General features: G+C 59.1%; 5 protein-coding genes across 7 annotated transcripts; 1 reads left to right on the top strand and 4 right to left on the bottom strand.

The window, feature by feature from the left end:
- Window positions 1-170: 170 nt before the first annotated feature.
- On the bottom strand, window positions 171-4,735 carry SLC25A14 (solute carrier family 25 member 14). 2 transcript variants are annotated; one of them, XM_071757795.1, is made up of 10 exons: window positions 4,618-4,735; window positions 4,361-4,508; window positions 4,018-4,112; window positions 3,606-3,722; window positions 2,966-3,051; window positions 2,522-2,617; window positions 2,079-2,203; window positions 1,556-1,691; window positions 1,139-1,219; window positions 420-580 (listed from the first exon to the last, which is right to left on the bottom strand). In XM_071757795.1, the coding sequence occupies exons 1-10, from the start codon at window positions 4,679-4,681 to the stop codon at window positions 539-541; spliced, it is 990 nt and encodes a 329-aa protein (XP_071613896.1). In that variant the 5' UTR covers window positions 4,682-4,735; the 3' UTR covers window positions 420-538. The 2 variants fall into 2 exon arrangements, with proteins under 2 accessions (XP_071613897.1, XP_071613896.1); XM_071757796.1 differs by lacking the exon at window positions 3,606-3,722 and having other exon boundaries at window positions 171-580.
- Window positions 4,736-5,068: 333 nt separating this feature from the next.
- On the bottom strand, window positions 5,069-7,489 carry RBMX2 (RNA binding motif protein X-linked 2; the record flags this gene model as incomplete). Its single annotated transcript, XM_071758232.1, has 5 exons — window positions 5,069-5,861; window positions 6,498-6,678; window positions 6,949-7,078; window positions 7,144-7,195; window positions 7,279-7,489. Coding segments are annotated over 5 exons (1,023 nt in total), but the record flags the coding sequence as incomplete, so codon positions are not given.
- A 238-nt stretch (window positions 7,490-7,727) lies between these two features.
- On the bottom strand, window positions 7,728-9,560 carry RAB33A (RAB33A, member RAS oncogene family). The gene is made up of 2 exons (XM_071757801.1): window positions 9,206-9,560; window positions 7,728-8,240 (listed from the first exon to the last, which is right to left on the bottom strand). The coding sequence occupies exons 1-2, from the start codon at window positions 9,428-9,430 to the stop codon at window positions 7,785-7,787; spliced, it is 681 nt and encodes a 226-aa protein (XP_071613902.1). The 5' UTR covers window positions 9,431-9,560; the 3' UTR covers window positions 7,728-7,784.
- A 1,011-nt stretch (window positions 9,561-10,571) lies between these two features.
- Window positions 10,572-13,076, bottom strand: MARS2 (methionyl-tRNA synthetase 2, mitochondrial). The gene is made up of 3 exons (XM_071758233.1): window positions 12,866-13,076; window positions 12,359-12,693; window positions 10,572-11,750 (listed from the first exon to the last, which is right to left on the bottom strand). Exons 1-3 carry the CDS (start codon window positions 13,074-13,076, stop codon window positions 10,572-10,574), a joined length of 1,725 nt encoding a protein of 574 aa, XP_071614334.1.
- Window positions 13,060-26,720, top strand: AIFM1 (apoptosis inducing factor mitochondria associated 1). Of its 2 annotated transcripts, none has more exons than XM_071757798.1 (17): window positions 13,060-13,363; window positions 14,668-14,810; window positions 17,730-17,817; window positions 18,110-18,139; window positions 18,971-19,083; window positions 19,205-19,335; window positions 19,947-20,037; window positions 20,221-20,305; window positions 20,517-20,593; window positions 20,747-20,855; window positions 21,522-21,629; window positions 22,500-22,588; window positions 22,669-22,809; window positions 23,337-23,479; window positions 24,652-24,776; window positions 25,254-25,450; window positions 26,506-26,720. In XM_071757798.1, exons 1-17 carry the CDS (start codon window positions 13,075-13,077, stop codon window positions 26,575-26,577), a joined length of 2,031 nt encoding a protein of 676 aa, XP_071613899.1. In that variant the 5' UTR covers window positions 13,060-13,074; the 3' UTR covers window positions 26,578-26,720. The 2 variants fall into 2 exon arrangements, with proteins under 2 accessions (XP_071613899.1, XP_071613901.1); XM_071757800.1 differs by lacking the exon at window positions 14,668-14,810 and adding an exon at window positions 15,676-15,803.
- The last annotated feature ends 363 nt before the right edge of the window (window positions 26,721-27,083 follow it).

The following is a 27,083-nucleotide window of genomic DNA, read 5'->3' on the forward strand; positions in this document are numbered from 1 at the left end:
GCCATGATTCCTAAAGATTGGTGTTATGTACCTACATTTATATATATACACACACACAGATATGGGGAATAAGATGCATATAGAGTGAATGTATACACATTCTCACCAAGGGCAGCTCCACCATCTGCTCTGGAACAGTCAATCTGCACAGACACACACTGCAGCCCTCCTCCAGTCAATAAATAATTTAATGAGGTTACACTTCTGCAAGAACACACGAGAGGCACCCACCCCCTCCCCACCCGAGCCCCTCCACAGCTGCACCAGAAGGCCACAGGAATGCAGGGATCTTCACAGAAGATATCGCTCCAGGCCCAGCCCCTGGCACACCCAAACACCTCCCCGGGGCAGGGGGACAGCACCCCAACCCCAGGCAGCACCAGCCAGCCCATGCTGCAGGGATCATGCATTTGGGGAAGGGGAGAGCCCAGACCCACAGGTACCAAGACACAGACAGGCGGTGAGATGGAGGGGAGGCTGGAGCAGGGCTGGGGTCCCTCAGCAGGGCTGGGGGCCCTGCAGCACCTCCCTGCTGCCCTCAGAAGGGAAGGCGCTTCAGCTGCTCGTAAGTGATAAAAAACTGGAGGGCAGGAAGGTCAAGGAAAGTGCAACAAGCTCCTCAGGCAGTGCCTGCTGTCACAACCAGAAGCCCCTTCTGCAGCAGCACCAACTGGGCTGCACTGGGAGAGGAGAGGTGTGCGACAAGGGCTGCCAGGGAAAGGAAAAGGCTGACCCAGCAGCAAGCTGGCCCGGGCTCACCTAGAGCCCTGAGAAAGGCAGGTGGCCCCAATCCCAAGCTTCTTCAAAATAAACCACGGAGCCCATTCCAGAGGGCAGCAGTGCTGGCTCCACAGAGCAGCTCAGCACCCACCTGGGAGCAGCAGGAGACTCCAAGGGACACAGGAGCTGATCAGGAACCACAGCACCCCCAGAGCTCGGGCCAGAGGAGGGGGCTCAGGCCAAGCACGTGAGCAGCAAAACACCCCAGACCCCTGTGCTGACCACCCCCCAGCTGCCAGCAGCAGCACTCCCAGCCACTGGAACCCTCCTGTGTCTGTCCCAGCAGGACTGGGGGGCTGAGCCCTGCACAGCCTGGCTCCCAGCCCCCCCCCCCCCCCAGCAGCAGACTGAAGGATACAATGATGTTCCAGGGTCCCAGCCGAAGCCAGTTGGGCCAGAAACCTTTATAGAGGGCAGAGAAACCCTCACTCTTCCACGTCTGGGAGGAGAGAAGAGACAGATGGGTGATGAGGCACAGCAGGGCCATGCTCTGCCCATCTCCCTAATGTGACACAAGGGACCTTCACCCCTGCTGCAGGAGGTGCAGGTCAGGCTTGTGAGGTGTCAGGCACAGAACAGGAACCCATTTACACTGCACTGCCACCAAAGGCTGGTCCCAGCTCGGGAGGATGCTCAAGCTGACAGCTACCCCAGGACAGGGACTGGGCCTCTTCAAACACTCACTGACCACCAGGTCCTGTCGCTGTGGAACCTGGCTGCTCTGTCAGTGGTGTTGAGCTCTGCCTCCTCGAAAGAGGGCCCTGCCCCCCCTCACCTTCAGCAGCCCATCCAGGGTGCCCCTGTAGAGCTCCGTGCTGCCCACGATCGCCCGCTGGTTCATCATCCGCGTCCGCACCACGTCCACGGGGTTGGATGCGATGGCCCCCGCCAGCCCACAGGTGAAACTGGAGCTGCTCACGCACCAAAAGAGAGGAGGAACAGCTCTGAACACGGCCCAGACACACTGAGACACCGGCAGGAGAGAGAGCATCCCTCCTGCATCCAATGAAAGGCACCCGGGAGCAGAGGGCAGCTGCAGGAGCCGTGCTCGAGGCAGGAGGGAGCAGCAGCACCTCTGGGCAGCATTCAGCTGAGACCAAGCTGGCATTTCACGTCCCCACAGGCTCCCTACCAGGCTCCTTCCCCAGGCAGTCTCTCTGGGGATACTTGCCAGCCTCCACAGCACATCCCTCAGAAGAGCCAAGCCTGTCCTCTGCAGCTCCAGAGCTCCAAATCCCACCTTGCCCAGCCTAGCAAGCAGAGCAGCAGCAGCAGCAGCAGCAGCAGGAAATACTCACACGAAGTGGGCAAAGATGGTGTCCCCCATCAGGCCTGACACAATCAAGTGCTTCTTGGTGATGTCGTAGACGGGCAGCTCCACCCCAACCACAATGGCAGCTCTCTGAGCTGTTGGCACAACCCCCTGCAGAGCAGAGACCCCGCTCACAAGCTGCTGCCTGAGGCACAGCACCACCCCAGCCTCCTCTGGGGCCTTTGCTGACAACCCAGCCCCTGTCCCCTGCAGCTGCCCCCAGAGCCACTGCTCTGTCCTACCCCTGCCATGCTCAGAGGGTCCCAAGGGGTCTAGGACCGGGTAGGGTGGGGACCAACATGGCTGCCTGGTAGCCAGGAGCAGAACCTGGCTACTCCCCGTGGCTCAGAGCTCTCCTCAAGAGCTGCCCTGCTGAGGGAGGGAGGTGTCAGTGCTGCTGCTGGCAGGGCTTCCATCACTGGTGCTCACCCTCCAGAGCCCCCGGGTGCCCTCCTGCTGGTAGATGTCGATGAAGCTGCCGATCATCCCACCCTGGAACAAACTGCCCTGAGCCTGCATGCGGATCTGCAAGAGAGGGGAGAGTCTGCTGGGAGAAAGAACAGCAGGGGAACCCAGAGCTGGCAAAGCAGGCAGCCAGTGGTGAGGGAGCAGGGACAGCACTGGGGGGGAAGCAGAGGGCAAAACCCAGAGGGCAAAACTCATCCAAGACAGAGGAGGGACAGGCAAGGTCCTCCTGCTCTGAGAAGGTTGATCCACCCAGGGAGGAGCGTGGGGCAGATCTGCAGGCTCCCTGTGCTCAGAGCAGAGGGGCCCTGACCCCCCAGCAAGGCCACAGAGGGCAGGAAGGGGAGCAGGCTGCCCCCCGGGCTCTGCTGACTCCGTACCCCAGGCAGGACAGCAGCCAGGGCTCACCTTGAGGACATCTGTGGGATTGGCAAGCGCAGAGGAGATGACCCCAGACACCACACCACAGATGACGTTGATGAGCAACGTTTCATCTGCAACCAAGGAAAGAAAAGTCAGAGCCTGAGGAGCCCCAGGGAAGGTGCAGAGCTGGCACCGAGCGGGTAGGAGGCTCCAGGCAGAGCAGAGAAACTCAGGGCCAGTCAGAGGGAGTGAGGTGAGGCTGCCCCAGGTGCCACCAGCTCCTGGCTCAGCTCCCCACACCCGCTCTGAAATGCTCAGCCAGGAGCTCTCAGAGGGTGCTGCTGATGGGTCTGGCTGGTTTGGGAACGGGAAAGCCTGTGACATGTGACAATTTTGAACAATCATCTGAGATTTCAGCCTCCAGTGATGCATTTCTCATAACGGAGAGAAATAAGCCAGGAAAGAGGGAGACAGAGAGGGACCTCCTGAAAGCTGCCACCAACTGGTTCTGCTCAGGAGCCCCAGCTGGGCCATGCTCAGAACACAGAGAGCCCGGGTGACCCAGGCAGAGAGCTGTTAGGTGCAGTTAGTTCTGGGGGGTGGGCAGCACGGCCCGAGGCTCCCAGGCCCATGGTTAGGGTGATGGTTATGTTGGGACAAGGCAGAACCCCTGGCAGGTACTGACCCCAGCACTTCCCCGAGGAGACCAGGCCACTGCCTGCCCAGGCCTGCAGGACACAAACGCTCAGGAGCTGGATCCCAGGGCTGGAGAGGCTGCAGCACGTGGAGCTCTTCCCTGGGGCTGATCAGGAGCAGAGAGGAGCCTGGGGCAGCGATGCCCCAGATTTTGGGGATTTTTGGCTCCGAGGTGACAGCGCAGGGCTAAGGGCAGGGGGAGGGGGCTGCTGGGGGCTGCGGGCAGTGCCAGGCACCCGAGAGCTGCACCAAAACCTCTCCTGGCTGCTACAGACCCGGCAGAACCGCCCCGATCCACAGCTGGGGGGGCAGAGGAAGGGATGAGCAAAACCACGCGGAGCAGAGAGCCTGGGGGGGTCCCACGTCACTGTGCCCCCTCCAGCACCCACCCACCCACCCACCTTCCATCCGATCCACGAACAGCCGCTTCAGGCTCTGGTAGATCCCGATCTTGATGGTGCCGTAGGACGCCTGCCGGAGCAGCGCGGGGGCGATCCTGGGGAGGGGACACGGACACGGACACTGACCCGGCGGCTGCAGCCCCGGGACGGCCACGGGCCGGGAACGCGGGGACCGGAACCGGGATGGGCGATGGGAGGGACCGGGGCGGGCAGGGGGGGGAAACGGGAGGGCGGGGAGGGGACCCGGGGCGGGTGTAGGAGGGGAGGGGGCGAGCAGGGAGGGGGACCCGGTGAGGGGGACCGAGGGGTCCGGTTCCGGTTCCGGTCCCGGTCCGATGCTTACCCCGAGTAGAGGGCGCGGCCGCCCTCCTCCCGGCAGATGCGGAAGAGGGCGTGGAACATGCCGCGGTACCGGACCTCACGGAACCGGGCATCGGTGCTCTGACCCTGCACCTGCAGCCGCGTCTTGGTCAGGTCCACGGGGAAGGTGCCTGTGGGGAGAGCGGCCCTCAGCGACCCGACCCGGCCCGGCCCGGCCCTCCCGGTTCCCCTCCACACCACCCACCCCCTCAGCTCTCCTCCCCGCCGCCGCCTCCTCACCGAACTCGGCCACGATGGAGGCGAGTCCGCCATAGACGAAGGGTTTCCAGTTGAGCGCGGACATGGCATGGCGGGGCGGGGCCGCGCCGGGACGCACCGGAAACGCTAGGGGGCGTACCGGGCAGCGCCCCCTGCCGGCACCGGGACCCCGCCGGACAGCGCCCCCTGCCAGCACCGGTTGCCCCGCCGGGCCTGGCGGTACCGGAGTCCGCCCCCCCCATCGCCATGACACCCCCCCCCGCTGCCCCCCGGGGCAAACCGGCCCCGTGCCCCGATCCCGGTGTGGGGAAGCTGGCCCGGTACCGGGCCCCATCCCGGATCCTGGCGGGAGGTGGTGTTTTGTGTGGCTAAACCCGGATCTCTGCACTTCCCGCCCCCACCACCCGGTTCCACCCCATCACCCCCGCAGGTTCTGGGTTGGATGGGGAAGATCACCGTGGCACAGTGCCGGTACCGGAGGGAAACGCTGCTCCACAGCTCACTTTTATTATAAAAAATACACCCAAACCAGGTTTATTTATACCAAAACGAACAGTGCAGCGCTGGGACCCACTGCCCAGCCAGATGTGCGTGTGTGGGTGGGGAGGTCTAGACCCAAATCCAGCCCGCGGTGACAGAACAGCCCCGGGACCGGGGGCTTTGGGGGGCACAGAGCAGTCCCGTGACCCCCAACCGTGCCGTGGTGTCCCGGGAAGCCCCACGAGGCACCAGGGCTGGAGGAGAAACCACAGTCCCGAGGGAAGGGTGTGGGTGCCGTGCCCCCTCCCCAGGGGTTTTGGGGCAGGGGGACTCTCCTCAGCTGCGGGTGGAGCCCCGGGCAGAGCCCCGCTGCTCCCCGTGCCGGGAGTGGGGTTCCCTGGCCCCACGGTCCCGGGATCTGCCCCCCTCGGGCCCCTCTTCCCGGGATCTGCCATGCCCCTCACCCCTCCTGCCAGCCTCCTCCCTCCTCTCCCTCTCCTCCCGCCACCCGCCGTGTCCCCTCTGCTCCTGGGCCCTCTTTTCCCCTCTCCTCTCCGGTGAAGGCTTCCGGTGTCTCCGCTCCTCCTCTTCCCGCTGGGTCCTGCTCCCGGGTTTCCTCTCGGATCCCTTCCCGGGGGGTTGGCTCCCCCCTGCGTAGCGCTCGTAGCCCGGGTCCTCCTTCTCCTTCTTGATCTTCACCCTGGGCTGCTCCTCCTCCCCAGGCTGGGTCCTCTTCCCTGCCCGGCTGCTGGGCCTGGGACGCTCCTCTCTGCTCCTCTCCTGATCTGAAGGACAAGATCCATCTTCCAGTCCTGGAGCATCACCCCAACCCCCCGAGCTTGGCACCTTACCAACCCCACTCCCACTCCAAGTTTTTCCCCCAGGCTCCACAGCCCATTGTCCTCCCCTCTCACAGGGATCCTGCTCCACTTCCCATCCCAACATTTTTCTCCTCCAGCTTCAGCCATCCCACACTCTTCCCAGCCAGGCTGCCCCTGGCACTTCTGGAACCCCCAGCACCTTCTGGGTGTGCTGCCATGGAGCAGCCTGGGCTGGAAGGGACCTTTACAGAACACCCAGTCCAACTTCAGCATCAGTCTCCAGCCCCAGAACCTCCCCCAGACCTGCTGGGTTTGTGTTCTCTCTCTCAGAGACCACCCGATGGTCCTTCCAGCAGCTCCCCTGCCCCACAGCAGATGTTGAGGTGATGTGGCACACAGATGTCCTCAGCCCTGTCCCTCTCTGTCCCCCTGCTGGCCCAGGACAAGGGATGAATCCAGGCACCCAGACACCCCTCAGGAGATCACAAAGCCAAGGTCAGGCACTCGGGATGTTCTCCCCTGATCCGTGGTGTTCCCCCATGCACGAGGGCTCTGTGAATGCTCCTGCCCACTGTCCAGCCCAGCAGGACTACCCCTCACCTTTCTGCTTCTTCACAGGCAGCTCCTCATCTTCAGACATGGAGTCGGATGAGGTGTGAGGGGGGGTTTTAACTCCACAGCCCTTTGCATGGAGGGTCCTTGTGATGTCATCCAAGTCATCCGAGTCCTTGGGGGGACGATAGTTGGCAACGTGGTCCACTCGGATTGTCCTCCCCTTGATCTGTGAGGGCAGCCAGGCTGTCAGCAAGGACATAAACCCCCCCCGTGCTGTCAGGGGTGCTGGGGGCACACAGACCCCCCCAGGCTGTTGGGGATGTTTGGGGGGGTACAGACCCTCCCGTGCTGTCAGGGGTGCTGGGGGCACACAGACCCCCCCAGGCTGTCGGGGATGTTTGGGGGGGTACAGACCCTCCCGTGCTGTCAGGGGTGTTGGGGGCACACAGACCCCCCCCGTGCTGTCCGGATGCTGTCCCGGCATCACTTCACTCACTTTGATCCCGTTGAAGTTGTCAACAGCCAGGATGGTGCTCCTCTGGTCCTCATAGCACAAGAAGCAGAAGCCTTTGGACTTTCCGGTCTTCTTGTCCCGCACCAGGTTGATGTTCACGATCTCCCCGTACCTGGAACACACCGTGAGCACCGGGAGCCGCCACAGGGGGAGGGGGGCGGGGGCCGCGGCACTTACTGGGAGAACACGCAGATGACATCGCCCTCTGTCAGCTCGTAGGGCAGCCCGCCTGCGGAGAGAGGAGAGGAGGGGGCTCCGGCACCGCCCGAACCCGGCCCATCCCATCCCGGCCCTTCCCGGCCCGGCCGGTACCGACGAAGATCCAGGCGCTGTCCTTATACTCCGCGTGCCACGAAACCGCCTCCTGCACACCCAGCTCCGCCTCCCGCGCGTTCAGCTCGTTGATCAGCTTCACCTTCGTCAGGGGGCTGGAGGGAAGGACGAGGGCAGCGTAAGCACCGGCGGCGGGAGCGGCCGGACCGAACCGAACCGAACCGACCCGCCTCCCCTCAGCGCCCCGGACCTACTTCATGTTGGCAGCGGCACACGCTGCGCATGCGCGTCCCACCTACACCCCCGACCCCACCCCCCCCCCGACGGGAACTGCCGAGTGTTGCCGAGCCGGGCCGAGCGTAACCGAACGCGATCGAGTCGCCGCCGAGCGCAACCGGTTGGGGCCGAGCGCAGTCGAACGCGGCCGAGTCGAACCGAGCGCAGTCGGTCCGAGCCGAAGCGGTCCGCGCAAAGCAAGAGCCGTGTGAGAATGTGGCCGCAGAGCCTTTATTGGGGTGACCGTGACAGAGCCCGCGGGTCCCCGCTCAGCACGGGCAGGACGCTTTAGTGCCGCTATCGTGCGCCGCCTCCAGCCGCCGGGCCTGGCCCTGCCGCCCCTCCAGGTCCCGGCAGAGCAGCGAGCGCTGGGCCTTGAGCCGGCAGGCCAGGCACATGAAAATGGCGTCCACGTTCTGGCTCTCCTGAGGGTCCTTGGCCGAGGTCTCAAACAAAAGCATGTTGTGAGCGTCGGCGAACTTGAGGGCCATGCTGGAGGGCACTTGGATCAGGTCTTTCAAGTCACACTTGTTCCCCACCAGCACCCTGGGGACGAGGGGGGGCACGGCGTGCCCGTTGCACTCCTCGATCCACATCTTGAGGTTGGTGAAGGACGTCATCTTCGTGACGTCGTAAACGAAGACCACGGCGTGCACATTGCGGTAGTAATGCTCCACCATGCTCTTCCGAAACCTCTCCTGGCCAGCCGTGTCCCACACCTGCACCTGGGGAGCAGAGCAGAAGGACAGAAGGCTGGAGGAGCACTGAGGGTCCACCCTGGCCCGGGGGGCTGCTGTGCTCATCTCCAGGCAGGGGGACACAGGAGGGGTCCCTGGGGCTCTGTGAGGCAGGGCACAGGCCAGGAGAGCCTGGCAGGGAGGGGAAATCCCTTATGAGACAAACCTGGATGGATGGATGGATGGATGGATGGACCAATGGGCAGATGGATGAAGAGATGGATGAATGGACCAATGGGTGGATGGATGGATAGATGGATGGATGGATTGATGGAGTTCCCAAAGTCTTTCAGAGTGAAGAATGCTGGCAAAGAAGAACTGTTCCCTCTGGGCAGAGCGGGAGCTGGAGGTTCCCTCTACCACCTCTCACCTCCCCTCTAGGATGCATTGTCCCAGGAAAAGGCCAATTTGCTGCACTGCCTCCCACTCCTGGCTGCTGGAACGCAAATAATACCCAAAGGTGGGAAGCCTGGTGACATTTTTTGGCTCGGGGAGCTGAGAGAGGCTCGGTGCCAGCCTGCACACAACCACAGCTTTCAGACAGGTGTCCCGCTGCCCTTCCTGCAGCAAACCCCTCCTATTCCCCTTCTGCTGGAATCGCACCTCCTCCAGCCCAGCACAGCCCCGCTGCCCAGCCCACCAGCCCCCCGCCTCCCAGCCCACCGCCATCTGCTCCCCCCAGGTCACTCCGGTCTCATCGCACGGCTCCTTCCCTCAGCTCCTGGCCCAAGCTGGAGCCCCCCCTGCCCTGGGAGGACCCGGAGGTCAGAGGAGGGCAGGAGCTCTGCACCCCTCGGAGCTCTGCTGTCCCCTCGGGCTCCAGCTCTGCGCAGGGAGGGTGACAGGGTGGCGGTGCGGGGGTCCCTTTCCCCGCGTCCCTGCCGGGGGTGGGCTGGCAGCAGGACAGTCCCTGCGAGGGGCTGGGGGACGGGAGGGGGTTGCCCGTAGCCCACCTTGATGCGTTCCCCCTCGATCTCCACCGTCTTCTCGCGGAAGTCCACGCCGATGGTGGCCTCGGTCTTGTCGGGGAAGGTTCCCCCGCAAAAGCGGAAGGTCAGGCAGGTCTTGCCCACGTTGGAGTCCCCGATCACGATGATTTTGAAGATGCGGGTCTGCACGTAGGGCTCCAGGGAGGGCTCGGGGCCCGGTGGACGCCCGCCCCCACCGCCCGCCGCCATCGCCTCACCGGATCATCGGGCCTCCAAGCGATATGCGCCGGTACCGGTACCGGCACGGCCCGGAGCACCGGCACGATCCCCACTACGGCACCGGCTACGGCACCGGCACCGGCCCCGCCCCACGCACCGGCACCGGCCCCGCCCCGCACAGCGCCCCCTGCCGGACCCGCCAGGACCCGGCCGCACAGCGGTACCGGTCCGGCCGCTGCCCCCCCTCTCGCCCCCCCCGGAACCGCAGCCCCCCGGGCCCGGCTGCCCGCACCCCACCGGCAGCCATGAGGGGGGCGGGACACGGAGCTTGTCCCCACCCTTGGTGGGTGGCACCGGCTGGGAACCGGGGGTCCCCGGGGTGTACCGGGGGGGTACGAGTGCCCCGGGTACTGCAGACCCGTCCCCGGGAGCCGATCCTGTGCCGGCAGCGTGTGCCCGGCTCCCAGCCCCGGTCACAGCCTCCACCAGGGACCCACCGCAGGGATCCCCCCGTGGGGACAGCGCTGAACTGAGGCTCCCGTAATGGACCCACGAGATCCGTCTGGACCGGGTCCCAGTGGTGCCACCGGGAGACCCCTGTGACCCCCCCTGGCCTGGCCAAACACCGGCGGGGCAACGCCGAGGACACGGTGAGTGGTGACAACCCAGGGAAGCCCCCTCCTCTCCTGGGGGGTGGCCTGATCCTCCTGGAGACACCGGGGCTCTCTGTGGAGGCTGCACAGGCAGAGGCCCCCTTAGGGGATAAATATTCAGCTCATCCCTTTGTGTCCCATTAGGGAGAAGAAAACCAGCAACACCCGAGCCCCAGGCTCTGCTTCAGCTGATGCAGCCACCACCCCAACTCTCAGGGGAGAAGCTTCCCCAGCTCCCACACAACCAGTGTGCCCTGGTGTCACTGCAGACCTGTCCCTGTCACCTGCCAGGGGACCACACACAGCCCTGGTGTCACTGCAGACCTGTCCCTGTCACCTGCCAGGGGACCACACACAGCCCTGGTGTCACTGCAGACCTGTCCCTGTCACCTGCCAGGGCAGCACAGCCCCACTCTCCCCCCCTTCCCAGCACCGCCCCGGGGCAGAAGGAACATGCTGCTAACAAACACCACTTCCAGGAGCTGCAGGGGGTTTTATTGGCAGAAGCTCCTGTCAGACTAGAGCTCCCTGCTTCCCACCCACTGGTGCTTTGCCTTCTCCAGCCTGTGGAACAAGAGGCCGCTGTCCTCTCCAAGCCCTCTCCCTTCGAAGGGACAGGGCTCCCCGTGGTAGCGTGGCAGGAACACCAGACCTGAGAGTCCCCTCTCCTGGGGCTGCACAGCCAGCCTGGAGAGCAGCTTGTCAGCAGTGTGCGGGACCACGGGCTGCAGGAGGGTCCCGTAGACACGCAGGCACTCCAGCGTGACGTGCAGGATGGTGTCCAGCCACAGCTTCTCCGAGGGGTCCTGACGGTTCAGCTTCCAGGGCTGGTGTCTCTGGAAGAAGCTGTTGGTCTGCCTGACGCACAGGGCAATGCACTCTAAAGCTTTGTAGATCTGGAAACCCTCGAAATAAGTAGCCACCCGCAGAGGCAGAGAAGCCACGGACACCAGGAGCTCGTAGTCTTCGGCCGAAGCCCTCCCCCTGCCTCCCGTCTCCCTGTAATCCGAGACCTTTGGAAAACAGGACTGGGAGAAAGGTGGGAAGGTGTTGCTGGGGTTGATGCTGGGGGCCGTGGAACGGTTGAGCAGCCCCCCCAGGGCGTCCGCCAGCTCGGAGTTCACCACCTTCACCACCTTCTCGTGGTAATAGTCACAGTCCCTCTCGGGCACGCCCTGCCGCAGCAGGAAGTACCGGAACCCGTCCACCGTGTACCGCCCCATGCAGCCCACCGGGTCGACCACGTTGCCCAGGCTCTTGGACATCTTCTGCCCACGGACAGTCCAGTGGGAATGCACCAGGACCCGCTGGGGGGGGGCCAGCCCCGCTGCCATCAGCAGCGCCGGCCAGTAGACAGCGTGGAACCTGAGGATGTCCTTGCCCACCACGTGGTGGGCTGCGGGCCACCAGCCCCCGTGCTCCTCGGGGTAGCCCACCGCGCTCAGGTAGTTCACCAAGGCGTCCACCCAGACGTAAATGGTCTGTGTGGGGTCACCGGGGACCGGGATGCCCCAGGGCAGGCGGCTCCTCTCCCGGGAGACCGACAGGTCCGGCAAGTCCTCCTCCAGCCAGAGCAGCACCCGCTGGTAGAAGGGCTCCGGGGACACCGCCCGGGGGTTGTCCCGCAGCCACTCCCGCAGAGGGTCCCGGAAGGCTGAGAGCCTGAACATGTAATTCTCCTCTTTGGTCCAGTGCACCTGGGGAGGTGGGACAGGAAAAGATCATGGCCCGTGGCTGTGGTGCTGCCTCCACGTGACAATGCAGTCCCTGGTGGGAGTGTCCTTCTGTCCTTCCTCTCCTCTCCTGTCTTGTCCTGTCCTGTCCTGTCCTGTCCTGTCCTTGGGCTCCTCAGGGCCACGTGTGGGGACCCCACACTCTGCTATTAAAGATGCTCATGTCCCAAGGGGAGGGAAACCTTCCTGCCTGGCAGATTTGTGTCACCAGGCGAGGCTCAGGGAGACATGGATGTGCCTCCTTACACGTGGAGTTCTGCAATAGCAGAAAATCCTGACAGGATGACATGGTTAATTACTGCCTTACAACCATCCCAGGGCATGCCTTTGTGTTTCTCCTGGGCACCATATGTCCCTTTCCCCTCTTTCCCCTCCCCAGTTAAGCACCAGTCCCCCTTTATCTGCTGACTTTGTCACTCTGTAACCATGCTAAACGGGCAGTGCTCCTCTTACACGGGGAAGGAGCCCAACCCGAATCACCTCACAAAATGGGTCTGAAACTCCAGACACCTAACGGCTGCAAACACAGGACAGAGGCACCGCCCTTACTGGGCCGGTACCGGTGCCGTTACCTGATGGCCGCTCTCCGCTGAGACCTTGCAGAGGCGTCCCTGGGCATCCCTGCTCTCGGCCAGCTGGCTCTCGGGCAGGAAGCTCTCCTCGGGGGTGCAGTACCAGCCCTCGTAGGAGCCTTTGTAGAGCGCCCCGGCATCGCGCAGAGCTCCCCAGAAGCGCCGCACGGCTCGCTGGTGGCGGGGCTGGCTGGTGCGGGTGAACTCGGTGAAGGAGACGGCGGCCTGGGTCAGGGTCTGGCGAAAGAGCCCCGAGATCCGCTCGCAGAGCTCCGGGGGCGACGTCCCCGCTGCGGCCGCGGCCTGCTGGATCTTCAGCCCGTGCTCGTCGGTCCCTGAAACGGCAGCGAGAACCGGGGGGCGGAGGGGGCCGTGAGGAGGGCTCGGAACCTTCCCCACTCGCCCCTCACCAACCCTGCGGGTGGACGCAGGGCACTACCCAGGGGAACGCGGAGAGCCCCGGGGACGCACCGGAGGCTGCGGGGCAGGCGCGGGGCCCGCGCTCACCTGTGGAGAGGCGGCCCGGGCCGGCGCCGCGGAGGCCGCGGTATCGGTGTAGAGCGTCGGCCAACAAGGCGGAGTAGAGATGACCGATGTGCGGCGGCCCGTTAGCGTAGAATATGGGAGTGGAGAGCAGGAGGCGGCGGTCGAGCCCGGTACCGGTACCGGTGGCTGCGGCGCGGTTGGGCGGGAAGAGGCGGCGGGGCGGCCGCAACATGGCGGCGACGCCACCATCGAGACGGCGGGACAGAAAGGAGCCTCCCGGAGGTGCCACTATAGAGACGAGTGTGCAGAGGGGACCCGCCGCCACCATAGAGACAGGGGGGCGGAGGGGCCGGCCCGGCGGCGACGCATGCGCCTTGGCGGAGCGGCGGTGTCGGCGCGGCGGTGCCGGGCGCGGTGACCGGGGGGAGATGTTCCGCTGCCGCCTGATGGGCGCCACGGGGGGCTTGGCCACGGCCCTGCGCCCCCTCAGCCCCGCCCCGCGGGGCCGCGCCGCTGCCGGTGAGTCGGGGGCATCCCGGGATCGGTGTCCCCGCAGCACCGGGGGTCCCGCCGGGCTTGTGACAGGCCCGGTCAGCCGGGGGGGTGGCGGACGGGAGGGGTCCCGGACCGATGGTTTGTTTCGTTTCCCGCCGTACCCAACGTGTGTGGAGCGGAGCGGTGCTGAGCCCTCTCCTCACCGGGCCGGGGCTCGGGGGAACCGGGGCTCTCCGGCGCCCCAGCGTGTCCGGGCAGCCGGGCAGCGGCTCCGGTGGCCTCCGTGCGCTGCCGATTCAATGAACTTCACCGAAGGGACCGGCGCGGCGCATTCCGGGGAATCGGTTGCCCTTGGGCCCGCTGCCGGGCGGCTCCGCTCCACCGGCGGCGGCAGCGGGGAGGGCCGGGGGGGATGGGAGGCGGGAACGGCCCCGGTGTGCGGGGTGTGCAGGGCTTAACCGGGAAGGCGAGGGAAAACGGCTGTGATCTGGGAAACCAGCGGTTCCCCGGAGGTGTTCCGCACGTCGGTACCCACCGGGCTGCCCGGGGCTCTGCCCGGGTTTGTACCGCGCAGCGGCTGCGGCCGTGTCCCTGCCCGGGATGGGGGGTCCGTGCCCCGGGGGTCACAGATCCTACGGAACAGCCCCCGAGGGACGCCCCGAGCACCCGCTGTCCCTCGCACTCATTAGAGATCTAATTGGGACAGGCAGGAGTCTGTAATTAAACCGCAATCACATCCCCCGTTCCCTGGCTGCTCCGGGAGCTCCCTCGCCCGTCCCGGCACCTCCTTCCCGTCGGGAATGTCCCGTCCTGCCCCGCTGCAGGGACCGGTCCCGCTGGTGTCCCCTGCTCGTCCCGCGGGGCCCTCTCGCAGGAGGTGGAGCAGAGGGCACCATCCCAGCAGCAGGGACCCGGGGAGAGCTCTGAGGGCAGGGAAGGGGGCAGGACACGCGTGGCTGATGAGCTCTGCCAGGGACACGCGTGGCTGATGAGCTCTCCCAGCCGTACCTGGCGTCAGGGCTCCTGCAGCTGGAGAGAGGCTGCCTGGCTCCTCCGGGGCGTTCCTGCCGGTAGCTCCTTCGCTTTCGCTTTGATCCCGAGATGTTTGGTTGTGGCAGGAGCCGCCCGGAGCCCTCTGTTTGCGGGCGGGGACTCGTTCCCTGCGGCCACCCCGCGTGGGACTGGGCGGTTCAAAGCAGCCGCTCGGTTTCAGGAATTTACTCAAGCCTCTGAAATTTCAAAACGCAACTTTGTATTGCCCGTCTTCTCGTGTTTGTTTTCTCGTTTTGTTTGGGTCTTTTTATTCTCTAATACATTGTATTCCCCAGGCAACTTGTTGCAGCGCTGGAATGTCCCCCCGGGAGTGCAGCTGAGCAGACAAGTGGCTAGCGCTGGTGTGCCCGGGGGCAAAGGCGGTAGCTCTGTTTTTGTCCTAATTGTGGGCTTGTCCAGCTTAGGAGCGGGTGTCTATGTAAGTAGAAAGGTAGCTGAGGGGCAGAGGCTGCCCTGCACCTCTCCTCACAAGCCTTGCCTCTACTTCAGCTAACTTGACTTTGCTTTCCATCTCTCTAGCTGTTTCTTTCTTCAGAAAACTTCAAGGGGAGCTAACTGAGCTGGCTGGAAATTAACTTCTTATGAGATTTTTGTTTTTAAACTGTAATTTCAGTTACCTTTGACTTTTTTTTTTCTTACAAAGTCTCTCTTGTGTTACATACTCTGACCAACCCTTGTCCTGTATGTGACAGTAGAGTGGAGTTTAGGGAGAGGTGGACAGGATGTGCTTTTAATGCTAAAGTAACCCATTCTTTGCCAAAAGTAACCCATTCTTTGCCAAATCTCCACCCAGAACACACAGTGTTTAGCTGTGTGAAACCACCACATCAGCCCCAAAGTGGTGAGCATACATTGGTATCCCACTCAAAAGATTCAGAGAGCAGCAAAGCTTTCCAGCCTGAGTAAATCCCATTCCCAGGCAGCTGCAGTGTTCCCTGGGGGTGGACAGGTCCTAAGCTTGCACCACACAAGTCTTTGTTTCAAAACTCTGTCTCTTAGAGGATCATGTTCATTAAAAGTCCCAAGTCCTGATTCTCTCATAATGAAACTCCTCAAATGCTGAAGCCTCCTGGGAAACAAACAAACAAACAAAAAATCCTTAGTGCACAGAGGAAAAGTCTCTTCCTGTTTCCTTTAAATATTCAAGAAAAAAAAAATACAGCAGGAGGTAACTGAAATTACAAAGCACACTCTGCTTCTCCCAAGAGCTGCTTAATCCAGAGCCCTTCTTAACACTCAGCTCTTTCCCTCTCTTCTCTTCCCTTGCCTGTCTTCACCTGCAGTTCTGCACTGTCCTCATCTAAGATGCCCTTCTAGATCCCTGACGTCTTCAGGTGCCCCTGGCAAAGCTGGCAGCAACCTGTTGTTGTACTTAATTGTAGGAGGAGCAGCCACTGGGACAGGAGCTTATGTAAGACCCTCAATCAATGGGGTTTCATTAATTGGGGGAGCGTGGGGAGGGGGGAACCTCTCTGTCTGTCGTGCCCACCCAGCCACGTGCTCCAACTAAATCACCTTTGTGCTCCTCAGCCCCAGAGACTTCCTTCTGAGGGATGGTGTCAAGTAATTGAAGTTTACAGATTTGATATTCCCAAACTGTACTTTTTTTGGTGGGGAGGATTGCCTTAGAAGTTTCCATGTTCAGTAAACCCGAGCCCCAGACTGGCTGTGGTTGGTAGCCCTCAGAAAGGCACACGTTAATTAATCATTAATTAATGTATCTCTTCTGGTATCAGTCATGCTGGCATACAAAAAAAAAAAAGAAAAAAAAAAAAAGGAAAAAATCAACAAAATACACATGTGCTGAGGGAAAGAAAAGAAAAAACTTGTCTCACTCTGTGATTTCGTCAGAGCAGAGCACTGGAATGTCACTGTTAGCTGTGTGTCTGCTGAGAGAGAGCTTGGCATTGTCCCTTTGGAAAATGCATCCTGAAGACCTGATCTGTTCTTTTGCATGTAAACAATAGTTGTGGGTTTTGTTTTGTTTTTCTGAAGGCATCAGATGCAGTTTGCTGTATTGCTGCCCTCTGGACTCACTTCACAACTTCACTGTCATGCTTGCAAAAGCTGCAGTAGTTCTGCCAACCTTGACTTCTGCATGTTGAAGCAAAAGGCTTTAAAAATCTCTGAGTTCTCTTCCACACTGATGAGTTCTTCTTTTCTGATGTTTTTGACATTGTTTCAGTTCCTTGGATATGCTTTTTGTCTTCTGGTGCTCTTTTTCTGCCTGGCATGAAATTCCTCAGCTCCCACCTGAGACTGTTTGCTGTGCTATAAAGCACCTAATTGTGGGGATTGGTAAAGTGCAGGATGTCTGGGGAGTTACAGAGATTTCAGTTCCCTGAAGGAATTAACTTCTGCTCAAACACAGTTTGGATGTCATAACACTCAGTTAGAGACCTGTAAGTGGTTTGGCATCAGCTGCAGCACTGCCTGTTGTGCCTTTGCACTTTGGAGGCTCTTATTCCTTGCTGGAAATGTTCCAGTTTTAATATCCTCCCACAATTCAAAAGAGAGCAATTGGGTGATGTTTGTGTTTGGGGCTGTCTCGATAGGGCTTTGCTGTGCTGGGATTTTTTCAATGAACAATGCACAGTGAACACCCTGCCCATGTGATGTGGATTATTAGCAAGGCTGGGGTTTTGCCTAGGAAAAAAATGGTTTGCTTCCCTCTAATCCATTATCCGTGGGGGCACGTGCCATGCTCTGACCTGCTTCCAGCCAGCTCGTTGCCTTTTGCTTCTCTACCCGTTCTTCTTGGAGCTTAACACGACACCTTGCAGGATGCCCCTCTGTGTCCCCAGGAGGTGCAGGCTGTGCTCCTGCTGTACCCTGACCTTCAGACAGAGTGCTCAGGAACCCGGTGTCCAGCCCTGGGACTCTCCTGCTGGGCAGTGACCTCTCTGCTGACACCATTCCTGGCCTAAGGAAAGCCAGGGAGATGTTTTGCTTGCCCTGCCCAGCTGCTCCAGGCTCTTTGCTTTGAAATCCTCTCTCCCTTTCCTGCCCCGTGCCTGCAGCAGCCCTGGGGCTGGGGTGACTGCACCTCTGCTCCTCTGCCTGGTTCCTCTGCAGCCCCCAGCTGCAGGAAGCTTGGCTGCTGGCGGCCAGGGACCTGGGATCCATCCCACCCCTTCCTCTGGTGCATCCCCCAGGGACAGACCTTCAGGACAGACCTTCACGGGCAGGTTTTTTCCCCACGAGGTGCTTGGTGATCCCAGCAGGGGGGATTTTCTGAGCAGGCAGGATGGACACAGGCCCATCGGGAGGGGAGGGGGAGGGAAGCAGGCTGGTGCTGTGAGGTGCAGGAGATAAACATCCCCTTGTCTGTCCCTAGGTGTACAAGACCCTGAGGGAGAACAAGGAGCGTTTCACCTCCCGCGTCTCCTCCATAACCCGGCCTCAGGAAGCTGGGGCAGCTGCTGGTGGGTACTCACCTGCGGGACACCTCTGGGGCTGCTCAGGGATGATGTGCTCCTCGGGGCTGTACCCTGGGCACCCTGCTTGGGCCACGGGTAGAAAGAGAGAAACTGGGACAACGTGAGGCTCCCTGGTGCTGTGCAGGCATCCTGTGGGCCACAGGTTGCTCACCAAAGGGCTCTTTTAATTTCTGGGAGCCCATCCTGCTCATCCCGTGGTCCCCTCGTGTCAGCCCTGAGCTGCAGGGCCCGTGGCAGCCCCGGCCTCACTCAACTGACTCTGGGTCTTCTCTTCCAGATGCAGGTGCTGCTCCTCGGGGCACAGCAGGTGGGTCCAGAGGGTAATATTTAACTCACCCATTTACCCTGCCTGTGGTTCAACTGCAGGTTGCTTAGAAACAGGACTGTGTGTGGGAGGAGGTGTGCTCTGGTGGGAACTCAGGAGTTGGTCTCCTTTCAGACTACAGCTGCAGAAAAATACGCAGTGGCATTTTAGGGAACTTTACTTTCTTATAATGTCTTCATTTCTTATCCAGTGCAGAGGTTTGGTCTTGCTCACAAGTTGGTTTGTACTCTTAAAGGAGGCCTGCAGCTAGATCAAACGCTGCACTTTGTATTTTCCAAATACTTTTGAATGACACCCAGGCCACATCTCTTCTCCTGGTGTTTTGGATAATCTTTTGGCTTCGTCCCTCTTGCTGGCTCAGCAAACAGCCTCTTGCTGTCAAACTCTGGGGCGTTGTTAGGCCAGAGCAGAGGCCAAACATGATGTTACTGTCCTGAACCTACTGTACAGAGAACGTCCTGGTCCTCTCTGAATCTCCAGGAGCTGTGTATTGAATGCTGGAAATGAGCTTTGAGGGTCCTCAGCTTTGCAGTCCCTTCACCCAGCTGTGCGAACGCAAGCAGTGTTCTTAAATAGATCAGTTTATAAAATGAAGCTCTTTGAGAGTCTGCTGGACAAGTAGCCCCTGATCAGAGTAAGCAGGCTGTCAGCAGGCTGTCCAGCCCGTGGTGTTTCAAGCTTCTTGTGTGGGTCATTCTCATTCCTCACATCTGAAACCAGAGGACAGGAGGTCTGTGACAGAGGAGCTGTGCCTGTGCCCCCTGCTCCTGGGGGCTGGCTGTGTGTGCACTCACTGCCCCCTCTCACCTGCAGCTCCAGGAGCTCGTCCTGCTGTCCCATCTCACGTCCCTTTCCTGCTGATTGGGGGAGGAACTGCTGCTTTTGCTGCTGCCAGATCCATCCGGGCTCGTGACCCCGGTGCCCGGGTAAGAGCTGCCCTGTCCCTGCTGAGCTCCACGGGTCACTGAGTGCTGTGCCTGCTGCAGAGCCTTGCTGGGAGACTTTGCCCAGCTGGGTGCAGCTGATGTCTTTACTGACCCCCTGAAGGTGCTGATTGTGTCTGAAGATCCTGCCCTGCCCTACATGCGGCCGCCTCTCTCCAAAGAGCTCTGGTTTTCAGATGACCCCAACGTGACAGAGACACTGAGGTTCAAACAGTGGAATGGGAAGGAGAGGAGGTACCTGTGTGTGTGTCATGGGGAGCAGGGCAGCCCTGGGGAAGGACTGGTGCCTATCAAACTCTCCTTGTGAGGAGCCCCTGCAGAGGGCTGGGTAGAAACGACAAAAATCACTTTTTACAAGGGCGTGGAGCAATGGGACATGCAGACAGGGGTGGACAGTTTCAAACTGAAAGAGGAGAGATTTAGATGAGATCTGAGGAAGAACTTGACTGTGAGGGTGGTGAGACACTGGCCCAGGTTGCCCAGAGAAGCTGTGGATGCCCCATCCCTGGAAGAGCTGTTTAATACCTGCTGAGTCTTGCTGTGATTCCCTCAGACATGGCCCCATCACTGGCAGAAATCCTGAGAAATCACTGAGTAGAGAAGGTGGGGGTGTAGCTGCACAGTTCAGAGCAGAGCCACGGGGACATTGGCTCACATTTAATTCTTGTGACAGCCTTACTGACCTAAACCCTCCAGCTCCAACAGCACAAAGACCTTAATTCCAACAAAGAGATAAATAAGAACTCTGGATCTTGTTACGGGTCCACAGCATGGTCTGTGTATTGTTGGTGATTGCTGGGGTCACAGGGAAGGTGGGACCCAGGTGCTAATGGAGCTTTTTTCAGTATATATTTCCAGCCACCATCCTTCTACGTGCCTGTCCCGGACCTGCCCTTCGTGGAGCACGGGGGGGTGGCAGTGCTCTGTGGCAAGAAGGTGGGTACAGCCCCAGCACCTCCCCAGCACAGGTGTGGCTGGTGGTGGGGAGGGGGCTGCCTGGGGAAGGTGTTGGTGGTGCAGCAGGGGCTGTGCTGATCTCTCACCCCCAGTTTGTGTGGTTCAGCCCCAGCAGTGTCACTGCCTGGAAGCCTGAGCTCTCCTGCTGGTTTCCATTTGCAGGTTGTGCATATGGATGTCAGAGGCAACACAGTGAAACTCAACGATGGCACCCAGATATCCTATGACAAATGCCTCATTGCCACGGGTAAGCTGGTGTGTTGGTTTTCCTCTTTGTCTTGTGCCAGGCTTTTCCTTTCAGCAGCATTTATCCGACAAGGAAACCCAGGCAGCAGCAGGGAGTAGAGCATCCTCTGACAGTTTGGGAAGCACAGATCAGAGCCAGCTTTGGGTGGCCTGGATAGCAGGAGATGTGACCTTGGTACCATCAGTCTCTCTGTCTCTCCCCTTGCCTGCAGGTGGCACCCCAAGGAACCTTCCTGCCATTGAAAGAGCAGGAAAAGATGTTCAAAAGAGGCTGACACTCTTCAGAAAGGTAACGCCCGGGTGCTGCAGCACACAGGAGGGGGGAGAAACATGTTTCCCCTTCTGAGCTGTTGTCATTTTAAAGGGAGAAATTGGTGAAAAACATCTTCTGCTGCCCTTTGTGTTCTGAGGACATTGGAAACAGGAATAAATCTTCTTTCAGATTGAGGACTTCAAAAAGCTGGAGAAGATTTCCAGAGAAGTCAAGTCCATCACGATTATTGGTGGTGGCTTCCTGGGCAGTGAGCTGGCCTGTGCTCTGGGAAGAAGAGGTGAGTGAGCTCCTGCAGGCAGCTTCTCTGCAGCCTGCCAGAAGTGATGGACCTTCCCTGTAAGCAGCCTGACACAGTCAACTTATTTGTCATTTCCCCAACTGCTGAGTTTTCACACAGTCTTGTGGTTTGCCTGAAATAACCCTAATGCACGGGTGTTTTGTTGGCTGCACAGCCTGAACTGCTTTTCCATTTTCTCTCCCATGAACTGTCAAGCAGCCTCTGACCACAAAGGTTTTCTTCAAGTTAGGCTCCTTGGAAGCTCTGCACGCCAGTGTGTGTTGCAGAGTCACTCCCCCCTGTACAAAAAGTTACCTGTGCTGTCTCAGGGCTAAAAGCCACCCTGAAAACTGTTACTTCAAAGAGGTTTTCAACAATTGGGTTCTTATTGTCAAGCCTGTGCAGCTCTTTGAGCAGCGTTGTTATGGTAGCTACTTAAATAAGGGAAGTTTTCTCCAAAATATTAATTATCTTCCTTGGAAGTCTGCTGCCTGCTACCCAGGTACTCTGGGAATCCTCTGGAAGATCTGGGAGCCAGAACTCCTGGTTTTGGAAACTTCTGTCAAGCTCCTTGGGTGAAGCAGAGCAGATGCTTGTGTCCTGCAGCCTGTGCTGTGCTTCTGTGTCCCTGGGTTGTAAGAATCGTGCTCTTTGCTTTCCTTGCAGCACGAACCAGAGGCCTGGAGGTGATTCAGCTCTTTCCAGAGAACGGCAACATGGGCAGAGTCCTGCCAGAATATCTGAGCAACTGGACCACCGAGAAAGTCCGGAGAGGTGAAGCGTGCCAGGGCGTGCCAGGCTGGAGGCTGTGGTGCAGCTCTTGTGCAAGGCAGCTCCCTGTGTCCCTGCTGCCTGGCAGGAGGGGTCAGGGCAGGACAAGCTGCAGCTGGGGAAGCTTGGGTGGCACCGAGGCTGTGAAGCTCCTGCTCCGTAGTGGTTCCTCTGGGAACACCAAGCAGATATCATGCTGCTGCCAGGGAGATTTTCCTTCTGGCTGTTCCTGTACACAGTGATCCTTGCTGCCACACTTGCAAGTTACCTTAATGGTCTCTGGAACCAGAGTTGTCTCAGGATAACTGCCTGGTCCCCAACCCTGGGTTGCTCCAGCCTCAGGTAATTCCCTCCTGACAGCCTCAGGTGGTCAGCCCCAGGGGACTGTGCCTCCTGCAGACACCTCGGGGAGGCCAGCACTGCAGTGCTCAGCTGGGAGCCCTGTTATCCCAGATGCCTGTTCTGGAGTTGCTGAACTCGGTGCAGAACAGATCCCTGTAGCTGGAGCTTGCAGGGCCCCAGAGCTCTGAGGTCCTTGTTGATGGAGGCTGCTGCCTTGCTGGACATCTGGGTCTGGCTGTGGCAGAGCAAGAGATGTCTGAGGTCCTTGGTGCCTGAAAACCTGTTGTGGAGTCCTTTGGATGCCACCTTGTCACCATATGTGTGCTTTTGATCGTCACTTAAGCAGCTCTTTCAGACTTTTTAACTGTGTTCCTTCCTCCTCGTGCTCACCCAAACCTGGTCTGGCACGTGCAGCAAGGACGAGGTGGTCTCTGCTGATCCCCCCTGATCCGCTTGCATCTCCGTGCAGCAGAGACACCTTCTCCAGCTGCTGTCCCACTGAGCTCTCACCTGTCTGCTGCTTCTTTCCAGAGGGAGTTAATGTCATGCCCAACGCCGTGGTCAAGTCTGTCTCTGTCTCTGGCAACCGGCTGGTAATTAAGCTGAAAGATGGCCGGAAGGTAAATATAAAATCAGGGAGAGGGTGAAGTCGGCAGGGGCACTGAGAGGCTTCAAGTAATAGTTATAAATTGCCAACCAGGTGGAGACAGATCATATTGTGGCTGCAGTGGGGCTGGAACCCAACGTGGAGCTGGCCAAGTCAGCGGGGCTGGAGGTGGACTCGGACTTCGGGGGCTTCAGGGTGAACGCGGAGCTGCAGGCACGCTCCAATATCTGGGTGGTGAGTACAAGCAGAGGAGGTTTCTGTCTGCTGGTTCTGCTGGTGCCATCGGAACACACCGAGCTGTGGGGGCTGCTGTGCCTCCAGAAGGGGAATAATAGGGCAAAAACTCTCAAAGTGTGAGAGGAGTTGTAGCGCGGATTGTGCCGGCAGCCCCGCAGCCCCTTCACGCACCGCAGCACGCGGGGTTGCTGTGGTAACCACGCTGCCAGTTTCTGAATATTTATGCTGTGTAAGAGGAGTTGGGGTGACCTAAAGATAGCACGGATTACTCTGTTGTGTAAGAGTCCCTTTGGTGGGAGTTGAGACTTTGAGTCCTCTGGAAAAATGTACTCAATGGTGGCTTTTTTTCTCCGAATGCTGAGAAACTGGGACTCGTGCAGCCCGGGAGTGGGGTAAGAGCTTGTGGCTCACTCCATTCGTAGTTCCAGTGTCCTCTTCCCTTTTGGCCTTTTTTTGGGTGTGTGTGTGTGTTGACTGAAGGTGTCGGTGCCAGTGCTGGTGCTCAGCCCGTGGCTCTGTTTCAGGCTGGGGATGCTGCCTGCTTCTACGATATCAAACTGGGGCGGAGGCGTGTGGAGCACCACGACCACGCGGTGGTGAGCGGGAGGCTGGCTGGAGAAAACATGACAGGAGCTGCCAAGCCCTACTGGCATCAGTCCATGTTCTGGTACTGCTGATTTCTCTTTTTTTTTGGCTTTTCTTCTTGGGCCCCGTGGCGGGAGCTGTGTGACCCCTCCTGGAGGTTTCTGTGTCCTGAGCATAGTGAAACTCCTTCAGCGAATCCCTGGTACAGTTCTCTGATCCCAGGAGCTGTGGGCACAGGAGGGTGTGTGAGCCTCACCTGCTCCACCCTCACCTCTCTGAAATGTTTTTCCTTCCTGCAGATCCCAGTTTCTCCCTGAATGAGTCCCATTCAGCCCAGCAAGTAGCAATACAGAGCAGCAGCCCCTTCCTCGGAGCAGGCTGAGTTGCAGGTTGAGCATAGCAACAGCTTTTCTGTCACAGTTCTCTGAGGTTGCCCAGCACAGCCTCTTGGTTTTAGCTGTGTCATCCCCTTGCTGATTACCTGAACTGATGCTTTAGTAGCTCCACATCCCTGCCTCCCAAGCCACCTGGAAGTTTGTTGTTTTCCAGAGAGAGGTATTGAGAAAATGGGCAGTTCTGCTGTAGCTTTTGGAAGGTCTTTTTAAAACTAAACAAAACACAATATGAAACAAACAAACAACAACAACAAAATCCTAAAGCCTGTTAGCTCAATATCAGAAAATTTTAAAGTTAGCTGGAGGTTAAATGTGGGAAAAAGTTTTACTTTTCTTGGAGAAGTCCCTTCAAAAAGAGTACTTTCTGACCTGCTGTCACTTACCTGAACCCTTGGTCTGTGCTGCACGGCCCCGGGGCCTAGCGGAGGGCTAAAAAGGACACAGAACCATCCCTTCCAGTTGGGTTTTTTTCTCCAGGATGCTCTGGCTGTGCCACAGATGCAGGTGGTGGGGCACTGTGAGCTGCCCTCCCAGGCTCTGCTGCCAGGTGTTCACTCTGGGGCTCTGCCAGCCCTCACCCAGGGACACTTCCTTCCCTCTGCTGCAGAGCTGGCAAGCAGCAGGAGCTGCTCCTGCACTGGGTCAGGATGTTCAGATTCCCCCCCCGAGCTCTGCCTGACCCACTGCTGGGTGCTGGCACATTCCTGGTATCCCCTCAGTAACCCCAGTCTGTGCTGGGGATTCTGGCCAGGAAGGTTGTGACTTACATGCAGCAATTTCCAACTTGTTTTGTGGGAAGAAGAGCACTGCCCTGTCTTTGTCTGACACTACAAATGCTTTTTTCCTGCTTCATTCCTAGGAGTGACCTGGGTCCCAATGTGGGCTATGAAGCCATTGGCCTTGTTGACAGCAGCTTGCCAACAGTTGGAGTCTTTGCTAAAGCCACAGCAAAAGACACCCCAAAGAGTGCAACAGAGCAGTCAGGTGGGCTCTGGTCACACACGGGGGGCTGTCTGTGGGTGGGAGGGTTTGGGTGTTCCCCACAGTCACCCTGATCCCTCTGCAGAGCACAGGAGGCATCCATCTTTTTGCTTCTGCTCTGGACCAAGCAGTAAGGCTGATTCTGGTATTAAAATGCAATTAAAACATAACATTCCTCCAAGAAGGCAGCATGTAACTCATTTACCAAACTAAAGCTTCTCCTCCCAATAAATCTCCATTTCCTCCGTGCAAGGACACGACCAGGATTTGCACAGCAGTGGTTGTGTTAGGAACTGTCAGTGTTGTGCTTCATGTTAGGATTGTTCCTTTCCCATTACCAAAACTTAACTTTCCCTGGCCACACCTCAAAGAAAAACACCTCAGTCTGGTACAGAACCTGCTCCTTAGGGCTGCTCCCACCCTCACAGGCAGCAGCTGCTGTGTTTGCCTGTGTGGATGTTTGATTTCTCTTACCTTTAGGGACGGGCATTCGATCCGAGAGTGAAACAGAAGCAGAAGCCTCAGAAGTTCACATTTCTCCCAGCTCTTCACCCACGCCTCAAGTTCCGAAGCCAGGAGAAGATTATGGCAAAGGTGTCATTTTCTACCTCAGGGAGAAAGTGGTGGTAGGAATTGTCCTATGGAACATCTTCAACAGGATGCCTATTGCTCGGAAGGTCAGTGCAGGGCTGGTGTGCTGAGCAGTGGGGCTCAGGCCGGGCAGTTCCTTGTGGAAAAATCAATCTGCCAGTTGAAAATGAGGATAAATAAATGCAGAAGCTCTGTCTGGAGCAGAGCCGTGCAGTATCCAGTGGTAGCCCTGTCTGGGGTGAATGCTGGGAGCTGTCCTCGTGCCCTTCTGCACGTTTGCTCAGAATTCTTGCGGTAACAACTGGAATCAGGCTCCTGCTTCCAGCCTTGCCTCTGCCTGGCTGAAATTCCCGGGCCGTGGTAAGTACAGGCAAGAATCACACGTGACTGAGCATCAGAGTGGAATGTCCTATTTTTTTGTGCTGCTTTGTCTAATGTACAAGTGTCTAAAACAGCCTTAAACATCTGTCACCCCAGAGACAGCCACAGACAGGCACAGACAGGCAGGGTAGGAGCAGCCAGGGTAGGAGCAGCCTTGAGCAGGGGCTTACTCTGTCTCTGCCCCCCATGGTCTCTCTGCCCCCCAGGCAAGCTCAGCAGCACTTAGGTCATTTTTTAACGTCCTTGGAGAATTTCAGTGAACTATGAGAGTGATTCCACATTGTCCCCAGGTGATCTGTCCCAAAATGAACTACTCCTAATGCTGGTACCTCTCTGAAGCCTTCATGGTGCAGTTTAAACCTGTTACTTCTCCCGTTCCCAGGGAAGAGAGCTTTCCTTCCTTCTCTAGATCAGAGAGTCAGGTCCTGCAGGGTCCTTGGCCTCTTGGTCTGGGGTCTAGAAGAGGTTTACCCGCTCGTCCTGGTTTGTCTTCTCATGGGAGTCACTTGCTGAAGATGCTGCTTCTCCCCAGCCACCAGAAACCAATCCTCCCGGGGCAGGGGTTGGGTTTAGCTCTAGCCACTCCCCTGGGCAGGGTTTCCTGGGCTTAAGACTCTTACATAAAAGCTGCCGTACAAAATGCTGCTGTGGTGCTGTGAGCTTCCGAGAGCATCCGAGGAGGGTGTTGCACAGGGGCTGCAGAGCAGCAGCTGGTGGGTTGGAGTCCCTGCAGGTTGTAACACATCCTTCCCTCCCTCAGATCATCAAAGATGGGGAGGAGCACGACGATCTCAACGAAGTCGCGAAGCTTTTCAACATCCACGAGGACTGAATTACTCCAGGAGGGGACACAGGGCAGTGGGAGCCAGCAGGGCAGTGCACCCCTCACCCCGGGCAGCCAGTACTTGGGAATATTTCCAGTCACCTTAGAGTTCTAACGTTTGCACCAATAAATCAGATTGTTGTAAAGTTAAAGGCCTCCTCCCTGCCCCCCGTGCGTGGTTGCTCTTTAACATGGAGTGCTTTCCCCTGTCCCCACAGCAGAGGGGCCTGTGGGGCTGCCCCTCTTCCTGCAGCCCCTCTTCCTCCAGCCCCCCCTGGTTGGTGAGCCCCCTCTCACTGCCCTGGAGCTGTGCAGGGAGGCTGCTCCCTGAGGGGATGGAACAGCTCAGGGTGCAGGCTTCCTGCAGACTTTCACTTCTGCTCAGATCAACTCCATCCACACTCTGGCTCTGGCCCCCTCGTTTTCCCTGCAAAGCTTCTGAAGCTCCGTGGCTCCACCACTCCTGGTGGCAGGAGCTTCTGCCTTTGATGGTGGCTCTGAAGTGCCCCATGCCT

Source organism: Heliangelus exortis, chromosome 14 (genome assembly GCF_036169615.1).
Source record: "Heliangelus exortis chromosome 14, bHelExo1.hap1, whole genome shotgun sequence".
NCBI lineage: Eukaryota > Metazoa > Chordata > Aves > Apodiformes > Trochilidae > Heliangelus > Heliangelus exortis.